The sequence below is a fragment of the Budorcas taxicolor genome, chromosome 1 (genome assembly GCF_023091745.1).
Source record: "Budorcas taxicolor isolate Tak-1 chromosome 1, Takin1.1, whole genome shotgun sequence".
Lineage (NCBI taxonomy): Eukaryota > Metazoa > Chordata > Mammalia > Artiodactyla > Bovidae > Budorcas > Budorcas taxicolor.
In genome coordinates this window covers 30,638,786-30,652,507 of record NC_068910.1, presented here as the reverse complement: position 1 = coordinate 30,652,507, position 13,722 = coordinate 30,638,786, and the positions used below count along the sequence as shown (strand labels likewise).

At 46.1% G+C, this 13,722-nt stretch overlaps 1 protein-coding gene across 1 annotated transcript; it reads right to left on the bottom strand.

Moving 5' to 3' along the window:
- Positions 1 to 8,754: 8,754 nt before the first annotated feature.
- GPR27 (G protein-coupled receptor 27) lies at positions 8,755 to 11,104 on the bottom strand. The gene has a single exon (XM_052636099.1). It carries the CDS (start codon positions 11,102 to 11,104, stop codon positions 9,971 to 9,973), a length of 1,134 nt encoding a protein of 377 aa, XP_052492059.1. The 3' UTR covers positions 8,755 to 9,970.
- Between the last annotated feature and the right edge of the window lie 2,618 nt (positions 11,105 to 13,722).

Here is a 13,722-nt window from a genome sequence, read left to right as displayed (position 1 = left end):
CAGTATTGTGCAAAGTTTGAAATGACAGTATTAAAAAAAAAAGTTAAGCCTCCCAGTGGGGTTTTACAAAATTGGTATTCTAAAAATTAAAAAGAGAAAGCCTATCATCTTGCATTCAAAGTCACGGAGAGGTAAACATTTTGTATACTTGAACAGTGTCCATACTGTTTAAAGAAATATCAGTTTTAGGTCAGCTCTTCATTTTACTGTGTTTCAAGGAAGACATTTTTATATGAAGTCACTCTTTAAAGCTTGAGGGGAAGGGCTCCGGTAAGATAATTTGAGATGTAACATTTCACATCTTCAGAGTGCACTAACTTCCACATTGTTGGGATCCAATTTTTTTCTCACCTTTTTGAGAGAAGTAATTTATGAAAAATATTTTTGTAGCAGAAACTCAGAGCTTCCCAGGTAGCACTATTGGTAAAGAACCCACCTGGATCAGGAAGAAGCCCTGGGGTGGGGCATGGCAACCCACTCCAGTATTCTTGCCTGGAGAATCCATGGAGCCGAGTGGAGCTATAGTCCATAGGATTGCAAAGAGTCGGACATAACTGAAGTGACTTAGCAAGCAGAAACTCTCAAAAACTTTATAGGGAGTATTGGAGAAAATTGCGTTTTATTAAAGGTAGGTCTGAATAGCCTTTGAGAAGTTTCACAAGTAGAGTTTTCTCGGCACAACTTGGAACAGGTCTGTCACAGGTCTGTCACAGGTCTGTCCCTATGGACAAGGCTGAAGTTGACATGAGTGTCTGTGGTTCATTCTTCAAAGCAAACAAACAAAACAATCACTTGTTATTGTGGAATTTCTTAAACATCAACAAAATTAAACAAAATTGTTTAAGGAAGCCACACAGCTCCATCATCTAGGGTGTTATCAACAGCAGCAACTCAATGCCAATATCGCTACAGCTCTACCCACAGCCTACCGCACCTTCAAACTGTCACCTCTCCTGTCTTGTCTTAAAGCAAATCAGTTTGGTCCCTTCTCCAGAGGGTCCATGGTGGGATAAGATGGCCATAGCCTGGTATGTCAGCAGTAACATCAATCCTTTTTCTTTAAGGTGGCTCTCTCCTTAGATATTGCCACGGTCCTTTCACTGATCAACCTTTCCTCCTAAACATTTCCACTTAAGATATATTTTTGAAATCCCAAGTTGGAGTTTGAAATGGAAGAATAAAACATTTTCAGACCCAGGACATGAATGTATGAATAAATATTTATTCTTGTATAAATTTTAAAAGAAAATATTTGCTGTTCAAAGTAAAAAAAAATTTCAGAAAAATATTTGCTAACTATATGTCATGATTGGGTTCTGGGAAGTTAAATGTTGCCTACAGTCATTAGTCTTTCAGACAACGGATTTAATACTCTCATCAATTTTCCTGGATTTAGTTAGGGGAATGGAAGTTGTGGCTGGTAGACTTCAATTGTCTCCCACAATTCATTCATTTTCAAATTCTCTTTTTCTTTTCTCTCTTCCCTCTCTCTTCCTGCCTCCCTCCTTTTCCCCTCTACCCTTGCCTCTCTCCCGAGAGGTTTTAGCTGGGCACCTGGGCCACTCAATATGACATCTCGAGATCAGCAGCCCTTGCCAGATATGACCATATGACTGAGTTCTTAGCAATGGAATGTGGGCAGAAATGATCTGCCTCACTGGCTTAAAAGTAAATGGCACTCCATCAGGGAGATGCAGCATTGAATCTGTCTACTTTGGAACCAGAGAGGGAAGGCAGGGCTAACCCACCAGCGGGTTGCAGAGCAACTCCTGAGGAAGTCACCCAGCAGCCCAGAGAAGCAGTTCAGCCATTCTGATTCAGGGACTCTGCTAAAACACTTCCACTTCTACCCTAATCAATACAAATGGAGTCATCCTTTTCAAACGAGCATCATTTGGTTACAGTTAAAACTTCGTTCTGTGATCTTAAACACTTGGTTTCTGCGTTCTTGTTCAGTGGTTGCCCTGCCCCGCAAATTGGTTTGGATCTTGGAGCTGATGCTGCCGCACACACTGGGAGGACGTGGCAAGACTGATGACCCACATCACGGGATTGCCTGGTGAGAACAGAGCAGACGTGAGACAGGCCAGAGTGGCACCAGCAAGGCAGTTTGGCTGGTTTTAGTTTTTACTGAGACCAAGAAAGGCAGGGCTGGGTGAAACTTCCTCCCCACTGGGGCTGGCTAGCCCAGGTGTGGGAAAAAGTAGAATGTGGAGTGTGAGGCATGGAGAGTGGTCAGAGTTCAAACATCCAAAGCGGAGTTTTCATCTTTATCTCAGTCCTGAAAAAAATATCATAATGAGAAACTGAAAACCAAATAGAACAAGAATCTTCAGATCAGAAATGGATAAACTTACATTCTTTGGTCACAAGAGCATTCACATTCCACATGCTAAGAGAATGTGTGGAAGTATTTCTTGCTGCCTCTGTTTCAAACTCAAATATGTCATCTACCCATAAGAAATTTGGGAGACAGGGAGAATCCCTGAGGCTCATTACAACAGTACATTCTCTTATGACATTTAAATGAGTTTAAATCTCACCAAGAGGTACTAGAAAAAAAAAAAAATCTTAAAATGACAAACTTTCAGTGAACAAAGCTGTTCCTCCTACAGTAAAGTAAAGTCATATGCCACTAGCAGAAGATAAGCCTTTGTATAATTGTGTTCCTTTCAATAGAGGCAGGTATTAAATGTATATCTAAAAGTGTTCAATGTCTTTATAAAACTTATAAAGTAACTTACAAATTAAAAAAAATCTTTTGTTAGACCACATGTCACCCTGCTCATAAAGGATTAGAACAGTTATGCAAATCAGGTTTTAGAAATAGCTCTGGTATCCCATAATTCCTCAAGCTAGATATGCAAATGAAACGGATTGTGACTGTGGGTTAAAAGAACTACACACTGTACAGTTAGACTCTTGAGTATACCGCTCTTTGGAATGAATACCTGCGACAAGGGTTCTCTCCTATTTGTTCTTCCTTTTTTCCCTTCTACTAAGAACATTGCAAATTGGTCAGGATTCAGGAAGTATAGGGGGAAAATATATGGGGGGATAAAAGGAAAAAATAAACTTGTTAAATGAAAATGGCAAGGAAAATTTCATCTCCTCATGTATTTTAAATTTTATGATCTCTAGAAAATATTTTAATAAGGCATGTATTAAGTCAGTGTTGCCACTTTAGCAATTTTTCAAAGCCTTTCAAAATTACAGCACATCTGTGCATCTTCAAGAAAATGAAACCATTTATTGCACCCTCCAGGTTCCAACACAGGTTCCAACAGTGTGTACTTCTCAGATAGCATATCCTGGCAGAAAGTTAAGATTTCTACCCTAGAGAGCGACACAGACTGGCATAACTCAGCTAATGTATTGGGTGATGTTTTTAAATATATTTTCTCCTCTCAGTTTACATGTTTTCCACCTAGAGTAGGTTAGCCACTTAAAACTTAATTTATGAATGACTAAAGTATTCCTCCTAGAAGCCAAGTGGTAATAGCTTTAATTTGCCTGTCTCCTTAACGTTACTGAGAAATAAGAGAATTGCATTTATGCCTTGACATTGCAACTTCAAACATTTATGTATGTTTTCTCTGTATAATTTGAAGTGACTTGGAGTCTTCAGGCTTTCAGATATAAATTGAAAACTGTTTATTTATCTTAAATGCGTGCAACCAATATAACAGGGTGAACTGAATATACTAAGACTTTTCTTCTCCTTTTCCCTTGAGCTAAAGCACAAAAATACCCCTTTGTGTAGTGGGAGCTGCTACTTCCTTTGGGAGGGGAGAGGAGTGGTCTTCTTGAGAGCTACCTGTTTGGTTTTTATTCAGATCTGATATTTTTAATCTAATCTGCTGACTCTCCCTGCAAAAAAATTTTACGTAACAAACTTGCTCCATTATAACAACTACATCCCATGTGAGCATTCACATAGAATTGGAACAGAAAACTGTGAAGAGAGAATTCATGTGGTTTTATTTCCCTTAGAGAAATTTATTTTGAAAATGGACCCCAGAGTGAGGAGAATGTGGGATTCAGAAAGTTGGAGAAGATGCAAACTGGACAAATTTTTTTCCATCTTCTGATTCTTTTTTCCTACTTCCCTCATTGAGCAACCAGAGATAGACTGCCTAGGGCCCTTTCTGGGCAATTGGCTATGAGGTCTTGTTATCCCAAGCTTTTTAACTAGATCTCTCTTCTGGTATAAATTATGTTCTGCCTTGATTTATGGTTTGAGGCACATTTGCCAGGTTTCTCCAGTTAGCTTGCTACCTCATCAGCAAGCAAATTGGACCTTTCTTATCTCCATGTTTCCCTGCATTGCCCAAAACAGAAACCAGCTTCTTAGTGGCTTGTAGTACCTATGGATTAGATGGATTCATTCAGGTGGTTTTCCAGATTGCTATAACTAAATTTATCATATCAAACGCTTAAAAATATACTGATCATGGTAACAGTTTTTATAAAATGCAATTAAATAGAACCAGTCTTGTAACAGGTATTTAAAAAAATCTTCCAGATGTATTTCAACCTAAGAGATAGTCTAATCTAGTTCATTATTTTTTCCAGAGCCAGGCTGAATGATCTGATAATTGGAAATGTGAATAAATGAGTCTAATTTTTAAAAATTTGTGAATAGAATTCCAGGATATCAGGCATATCTGTCAAGGGAGGTATCTCTAAAATCTAGAGATATGAGGTTCCTTCTTTGGGTAAGCAGCTCAACAATGTTAAATGAGATACCTGCTCTTTCTATCTTTCTGGCCTGCTATTTTCCCCATGTTGACAGTATCTCTTCTCATGGTTGCAAGAACGCTGCTATGGCTCCAAGCATCACATCCCCAGCAAAAATATCCCGAAAGGAAGGAAAAGGAAAGGCAAGAGAGCTCTGTTCTTGGGATGAATTAGACCCCAAAAGTCTTGTCCAAGTTGAAGAAAAAGCGTAAAGAACTCCTTGGACTTAGATCAAATTTGCTTTTAATTCTTTTTACTCCAGAAACAGCTATTGAGAATAAACGATGCAAAAAATATTGTTGTGGGTCTAGAATATGAATGGGTAGAGACAGCTTCTCATTACCTCTTTTGCCCCTCCCAGAGGAAGTCTTGCATTTCAGTGGTCTTGGAAGGTCACACAGAGTGGCACACCTGCCAGGGGCATGAAAAATGGTATATTGGGTCTGCCACGTTTTATAATTTCACCCACCGGAACTCACAGACAGCTTGAAATGCCAGGAAGCCAGTAAACCTGCTACTCATTCCACTGTGGCACTCAGATCTAATGACTGTGTTTGGAGACTTAAAAATCTTTTAGGACCTGCATGGGGACAACATCTCTCTCTCTGTAGAGGTTGTTGTTGTTCAGTTATGAAGTCATGTCCAACTCTGTGACCCCATGAACAGCAGCATGCCAGGTTCTCTGTTCTTTACTATCTCATGGATCTTGCTCACACTCATGTCCATCGAGTCAGTGATGCCATCCAACCATCTTTTCCTCTGTCATCCCTTTCTCCTCCTGCCTTCCATTTTTCCCACTATCGGGGTCTTTTCCAATGAATTGGCTCTTTGCATCAGGTGGCCAAAGTATTGGAGTTTCAGCTTCAGCATCAGTCCTTCCAATGAATATTCAAGATTGATTTCCTTTAGGATTGACGGGTTTGATCTCCTTGCAATCCAAGGGACTCTCAAGAGTCTTCTCCAACACCACAGTTCGAAGGCATCAATTCTTCATCCCTTAGCCTTTTTTATTGTTCAGCTTTCACATCCGTACATAACTACTAGAAAAACCATAGCTTTGGCTATATGGAGGTTAGTTCACCTTTATGTCTAAAAGCTCACCCTATGTGTTTGAAAACATAACAGCAGTTGAGCTGGGAAAAGAGGGAGTAAGAACTTTGGACACAAGAAACAATGCACACAAAACAAGTTGGTGTGACCCAGTGTGATCTGTTCAGGGCACTGCCAGCGACTTGGAGTGGCCGGATCTCAGGCCTGAGCAGGGAGTGGGAGGAGGTGAGACCAGCAGGGGAGTCAGGAGCCTAGGGACGCACCAGGATGCAGGGAGTATACACCGTGCACCCCGAGAGCCCAGCAGAGTGGTGAATGGGCTAAGAAGGCCTTCCAGAAATCTTGGATCTGAGTCCAGCACAACCCTGATGTTTACCCAAGACCAAGGGTACAGCTATACAGGTCAGTTATGCCAGCACCATCCCAGTTAACAAATATTGTGAATATTGCCTCTGCCCTAGAGGAGGTGGTGAGGGATTCCCCACACAGAGAACGGGGACGGGCTTCCTAGTTAGAGCTTATGCAAAGACAACCAGAGAAGGGAGAAATGGAAATACAAGGGGAGGATAAGGCCAGGTTGGTGGAGGGGCCAGACCATGGTAGGCTGCCTGGGGCAGACCAGAAATTTGCACTTGAGCCTATGGGTCATGGAAAGACAGTGAAGAGCAAAACCAATCCTACCAACCCAATGATCCCTTCCTGAACCTGGGACCTTGAGCCTCTTACAGGCAGGGGACTTGAGGATGTAGCTGGCTGATGATGAAACCGAAGACTTGGCCGAAGTGTCAGTGTCATTTTTTATTTCTTTCCAAAGGAGGGAGAGAGGAAGGAAAAAAGAAAGGGAAGGAAAGGAAGAAAATAAAGAAATGGGAGGAAGAGGAGGAATAAGAGAGGGAGGAAGGAAAGCAAGCAGAGGAAAAAGGGAAGAAAGGAAAGGGAAAGAAAAAAAGGTAGGAACCAGTGCAGCAAGACTGACAAGATTTGGCAAAACATGGCTGAATAGTGGAAATGGACATTACTATTTATTATGATGATTATTAATGTTATTTTCATCTGCATTTTACTTGAGATACTTCATTAAAAAAAAAAAAAAAAGACTGGTCAGGTGGAAATCTAAGTAGATAGAAGTCTTCCTGCAAAGTGATCTGGCTATATGGTATCAAAAGACCTAAAAATGCTCACTTTTGACCCAAGAATTCCATGCCAGGATATGCAGAGAAAGATATATAGACAAGCCATCTATTTTCTTTTGCTTCAAGTATAGACATAACTCATTTGTTTCACTCAGGGAGGAGCGGGAGTGTTTATGCTAAATAAAATTTTCAATTAAAGAAATGAACTATATTAATGGAAAGTGAAGTGAAATCGCTCGGTTATGTCCAACTCTCTGTGGATCCCATGGACGGAGAAGCGTGCTAGGCAAGCTCCTCTAGGCAAGAATACTAGAGTGGGTTGCCATTTCTTTCTCCAGGGGATCTTCCCGACACAGGAATCAAACCCAGGTCTCCTGCACTGCAGACAGACTCTACCATCTGGGCCACCAGGGACTCCTATTTTAATGGAAGTCTTTCCCAAATACATTGTACCTATCCTGGTACAATGAGGATTCTGAAACACAACTAACCTTTTCCTGATGATTTCTTTATTAATGTGAATTAATAATCAAAGTACAGGCTTAATAAATTCAATGTTGAAAATAGCTTTTGAGGTGCGAGGGGATTTTTGCTCCTGCACAGTATTCCCCTGGACAGCTAATTTCTCTGCCTCTCTTGGTTCTTTCTTCTTCCTTTACAGTTGGCTGTCATTTCTCACTACCTGTCACCTGATTCCTCATTAGAAATCTGTCATCCAGTCAGAACAAAGCAAAACAAAAGCAGATCAAGTTTGTACACAGGGTAAATCCATGTTCGAGCAGAGGCCTGCAAGTCTGCCTCCAACTTCTGAGAATCTTGTTAAAAATGCTTTTTTCTGGGCCGCATCTCAACTCCTTCTAATAAGCATCTCTGGACCCTGCAAGTACTTAAGGTAGTTATTATTATGAATGTTGACATTTGAGAATCCCTGACTTATAGTTTCTCCTATGAAACAATATCCATGAACTCAAGGCCATATAGAGCCCACGGGATGTCTCTGTGCCCTTGAGCTGCTTGCCTGTGGGGCTGCACGGGAGTTAGCACCGACGGACCGGCTCCTGTGCCATGGCACGTGCTAAAAGTTCTGAATATCACGTGGGCTTAGTGACTTCTGGTTTCTGAACTTGGATCACTTAGGTGGGTGGAGGGTTGGATGAGGAGATAGGTACTTCCTGGACCTGACTTTAGGTAAGCCGAGATATCTGATGAGTAGCCCCTGGGTAATTAATGTCTACCTGGTCTATGATCTGGCGATAGATAGGCTAATAATTACTCATGTCTTCCAAATATGAGACTCTCTGCATAGACTGATTGATAGTTACAGAAAAAATAAAATAATGCTGACCATTCACCTGGATAAGCTGGCCACACCCACTTCTTATGACTTAATCCATCTTGGACTGAATATTTAATAGTTTATACTATGCCCAATTGAAATGTCAATATATTTACTGCACCTATGTTAATTATTATTTTATCAAAGTGATTACTCTGCTCATACTCATGTTTTATAGATTCATTAAAAAGTTCTAAAACTATATATACTGTTTCTTTAAGAGAAGATCTGAAGATTTTTATGTTGCATTTTAAGTAAACAAGCCTCTAAATGTCTTTGAAATTATGGTGAACTAAATAGTATGCACTAAAAGGATAATAGAACATGAGTACCTTACTTAGAGGTCTATTACCACCTGTCACAGCCTCAAACAACAACAGCAACAAAAACCCACTCCAGAATGAAAATACTGGTATATTTATATAATGCAAAGAGAAATACAGATATAAACCCTCAAAACGGAAGATACATTGATAAAAATGTAGCATTGTAAGCGAAAAAATATTGTACAGTACTTGCAGAATTTATCTTTCAATTTAAGGTTACAATGTGCCTAACAAATAAATAGTACTTAAAATTATAGTTCTCATTATTAATTTAAAATAACCATCAGGAGAACAGCACAGCTTAACCTAGCAAACATTTTAAGGAAATGCTTTGTCTCACAGTAAGAGTATCATTAGAGTCCATTCATTTATACCATGAACGAAAGAAGAACAATTTTCAAAGTGGAAATCAGTTTCATAAGACAGAATAAAACTGGGCTCCTCAAAGCAAAAACTGTTTCCATAAAGTTTTTAAATTTTTATTGGCCAAAAATACCTGAACAGTTTTGATGTAGTACTCTGCTTGTCTCCGAGAGCCCTCCCAATCCATCAACCACAATCAGTACATACAAAAACATGCAATACTGTTATTTTCTCCACACCATTACTAACCAAAACACTTTTTACTCTTTTGAAAGCTACAATTTTACAGAAATGTTGCCACTCAAGAATTGGTATAATACAGAGAGCAGTTTGTCACTGACAGGCATTTCCTAGTGTATAAAGCAAGGTAGGAAACAAATCTTACTTGTGTTGTTACTTATTAAAAATGACTTCCTTGCTACTCTCTCCCATCTCTGCTCTTTAAATTCACTATCAATACTGAACAAAGTTCTCAACGCCTTCCAAGAACCAGAGCAGTCCAGCTGACCCCAGGCCGGCAATTCAGAGGGAACTCGAGACAACTTTCCCTCTGTCTCCTGCTTCCAACAGAAGACCCTCAAGAAACTGAACTGGTGAAGCCCCTCTGGGTTCCTCTACTTCACTGCAAAATGTAATGCCACTTGAGGTTGTCAAAAATAGCTTCTGTAGAAAACTGGCCATGGTCTTTAGGAAAGGTTGCATGAAGAAAATTAGCCTTTATTTAAAAAAAAAAAAAAAGTAACACATGGAAGAAAAGACATCAGTACAAGTACAAAGACTCCAGGATCTACTGTCAGGATGAAAATATATTTAGGAGGACAATCGCAGGGGCTGGGGTGGGGCTGGGACTTCGAAACCCTACCCCGGTACAATTGGAGTCTGTACAATCCAAGTGATGCACTTCGAGAGTCGTTTTGAAGGCAGCGTAGAAAATTAAAAAGGGGGCCGAAGGGGCAGAAAAGACGTCACTGTCCAAGCCAAAGAGAGAGGCCGGGCTGGGGTGCAGGTGGCGGTAGTGCCACTTATAAACCGATGCCTTTCAAGTCGCAGGGGAGGGTGGCCTGGGTGGCCTGGGGGCTCTGGCAGCAGGGGAACTGGGCGCGGAAGCAGTCCCTGAGCTCCCTGTTGAAGAGGAAGCACACGACGGGGTTGATGCCGGCCTGCGCGAAGGTCAGCCACACGGAGGCCGTCAGGTAGGCCTGGGGGACGGCGCCGGGCCGCACCAGGACCCGCAGGTAGCTGGCCACGACGTAGGGCCCCCAGAGGAGCAGGAAGAGCAGCGTGACGGCGTAGAACATCTTGCACAGCCTCTTCTCCGTCTTGAACTCCTCGAGCACGAGGAGGCGGCGCGCGCCACGCCCGGGCCCGGCCGGCCGGATGCCCACGAGGGCCGGCGGCGTGGGCCCGCGGCCGAAGCCGGCCGTCCAGTTGGCGGCCGCCTGGCCGGTGGCGCCGGGGCCGTGGAAGGTCCAGTCGTGGCTGACGGCTGGCACGAGGCGCGCGGGCCGCATCTTGCGGCGGTCGTGGATGAAGAAGAGCAGGCGGAGGTAGACGAGGTGCGTGGCGCCCACCACCACGGCCAGCAGCAGCAGGAAGCCCAGCGCGCCCGGGGCGCCGTCGGGCCGCTGCTCCAGGGCGCACGGCGCGTCCTCGTCGTCGCCGCCGCCGCCGTCCAGCACGGGCGGGAAGGCCGCGGCCAGCGCCAGCGCCCAGGCGGCGCACACCAGCATGGCGGCGCACGGCCAGCCGGCCAGGCGTTCGGCGTAGAAGCGGTGGTGCGCGATGGCCAGGTAGCGGGTGACGCCCACGCCGAGCAGCAGGAAGGCGGCGTGGAAGCAGAAGAGCGCGGCCAGGAAGGCGAGCAGCTTGCAGCCCAGCGCGCCCGGCGGCGCCCCCGCGGCGGCCGCGGCCCGCCGCGCCGCCAGCATGACGGCCGGGAGGCAGGCGAGCGCGCGCAGCCCGTCGGCCAGGCACAGGTCGAGCAGCAGGTAGTACGGGGCGCGGTGCAGGCTGCGCTCCCGAACGATGAGCAGCGCGAACAGCACGTTGCCCGCCAGGCTCACGCACAGCAGCAGGCTGAGCGTGGCCAGCTTGAGGCCCAGGGCGGCCGCCTCCCCGCCGCCGCCGCCGCCGCCCGGTTCGCTTGCGTTCGCCATCGCGGCCTCCCCGGGCCGGGCGCCGCGCTCCGCTCCGGGGCCGCCCCCGGCCTCTCCGCTCTGCAGGCCTGCCTGCCGACCGGGGCTCGGCCACCTGCGAGGGGGTCCCCGGCGAGCTCCCGGGCCGGCGGGGCTCAGCCCCCGCCCGGCTGACCCCTCCTCGGCTCCCCGAGCTGCCGCCGCGCCGCCGCCATCTCAGGAATGGTGCGCGCAGGAGGCGACGGCCACTCCCTGCGCCCCGGGCGCCGCGGGCTTCACTGCGGGCCGGGCCGCGCCGCCGCCCGCGAGCCCCGGCATCCGCCGCCGCCGCCGCCGCCGCGCCTCTGGGTTCTGCCCCCCGCCGCCGCCGCCGCCGCCGCCGCCGCCGCCGAGCCCCCTCCCCTCCGCCGCAGCGCGCCGCGTGGCCGCCGCCGCCAGCCCCGCCGAGGCATCCCGCGCCGCCCGGGCCGGGCTGGGCTGGGGGCGCCGCCGGCGCAGCTGCGGGGCCGGGAGGCGGCCGGGAGGGAGGCAGGGCCCAGGACGCGAGGTGGCGACAGGTCGCGTTTGGCCCCAGGTAACGGGGTCCTGCGGCGGCGCCCGGCGCCCGCCCTGGGGTCACGGTGGCCGTGCGCGGGGTGGTGGGGGGAGCTTGCCTGGGATGCTAAGGTCGGGAGGCCTCTAGGATTGGGGCGGGGGCGGTGGACAGATGGATCTGGACTGAACTCTTTACCCGCAAGCTCATAGTGATCAAGAGTCCTCACCATCATCGCCACCGCAGCCCTGTAACCTCTAGTATTCAGGTCAGCACTGGCGTGGGTGCCCGTGTTCTGGGGAGCTTTGCCAGCATTATCTCCCTCCGTGTTCACAGCAACGACAAAGTTGGTTCTATTCTTAAACCCACTTTCTGTCTGAGGAAGCAGGGGCTTGGAGGTCAAGGGAGTTGAGAGCTGGAAAGTGGTAGAGCTGAGATTCAGATTTCACTCAACCTGATGTCCAGGGCTGGACTCTTGTCAGGAGCGACTCTGAAGGCTACCCTGCTCTCTGCCTCATTCGTGGTCCCAGCGAAGACTTTTGCTAGGAATAAGAAATTCAGCATTTTCCCTTAAGTGATTTGGAAGGTTAATCTCCCGCTGCCTTCCTCCCAGGGTAAGAGTTTTCTGGGTTAGCCTGAAAGGCAGCCTGTTCCTGTCCTCAGCCGCTCCAGATTCACTCCCGTCTTTGCAGGGGCTCTTCCCTCTGCCCGGGCCAGCCTCTCAACAGGTTCCCCATCGTCTGGGCCATTCTTCTGCCCAGGCTAGCTTACCCTGTACCACTGCCCACTCATTTTCTTCTTGGCGCTTAATAGTTATCATTAATGTTTCAACTAATTACTAAGCTTCCGGAAGACAAGGGACTGTGTCCGATATTTTCTAACTCTGTATCCCCAGTGGCTGGGATAGAGGAGCCAGGATTAAGACATAGGTTCTTTCTTAGGTACACTCATGGGTTGTTTTTTGTTTTGTTTTTTGCTTTTATGCAGAATGTTATTTATTGGCATGGCTGGCACCTTGGCATTTCCAGGATGATACAAGATCATAGAAAGCCTTGTCAGGCTAAAGAGTCGAAACTTCAGTCTGTAGGCAGTCGGGAACCCTTGGAGGTTTTTGAGGAAAGTGGCATGATAAGAAAACTACTGATGTGCATCAGGAGGATGATTTTGGCAGTAGTTTTTAAGAGGAATGACTGAGCAGTCAGTAGGTCTAGTCCAGAGCCTTAGTTAGACTCAGTGAGCACAGAAATCACTGGGGATACTGTATGATTCAGGAAGTCTGGATGGGGCGGAAGAGGCTGCCTTTCTAATAATTTCCTGGGCAACACTAATGCTTCTCATCTACAGACCACACTTGGAATAGCAAGCACCTAGGGCCTTTGACCTTTTGTAAAAATCTAAGTGATGGCCAATGAGGGCATGACTTAGGGTCCCTAAGTGGCCAGGGATGAGTCGCTGACCAGGCAGGTCTACAAATATTCGATTTGTTTATAGACAATAGGAGTAGATTTTGATGGTATTTTGGTTAAGAATTACATTTTGATAATAGTAGCCAAAAAATGTACAGGAGTTTATTTTCCTCATGAAACAAGAAGTCTGGAGGTCAGTGGCTGCCGACATTGAATTACTTGCTGAAGGACTAAGTCTCTGAAAACCTTTTAGCCCTTTCCTCGTGATCAGTAGGCTGTTGACACCCCAGCCATTCCCTCAGCATTCCAGGCAGAAGGAAGGAAAAGTAAAGAAGACCAAAAGTGTTCCTGCCATCTGAGTGGGTGCCCTCTGAAGAGTTTTCTAGAAGGCTTACATGACGACAAGTCAGTGGTTACCACTATCAGCATAGGATACTGGGGAACGATTTCGCTTTTTAATTTTTTGAGCCAGACACATAGCTGCAGAGAATGAGATCCAGCCTTGATGTGGACATGTGCACTCGGGCTGCATCTGCCCAGAGGAAGGGATGCCTTCTTTTAATACACACAAAGTCACCAGCTCCAGTTCCTTTATGACGGTGTTAATGGCAGCCTGTGTTTACTGAACACATGCTATGTGCTGTGCAGTATGCTGAATATGTGATGTGTGTTGTCTCTTATAATTAGGGCCATTTGTGGTA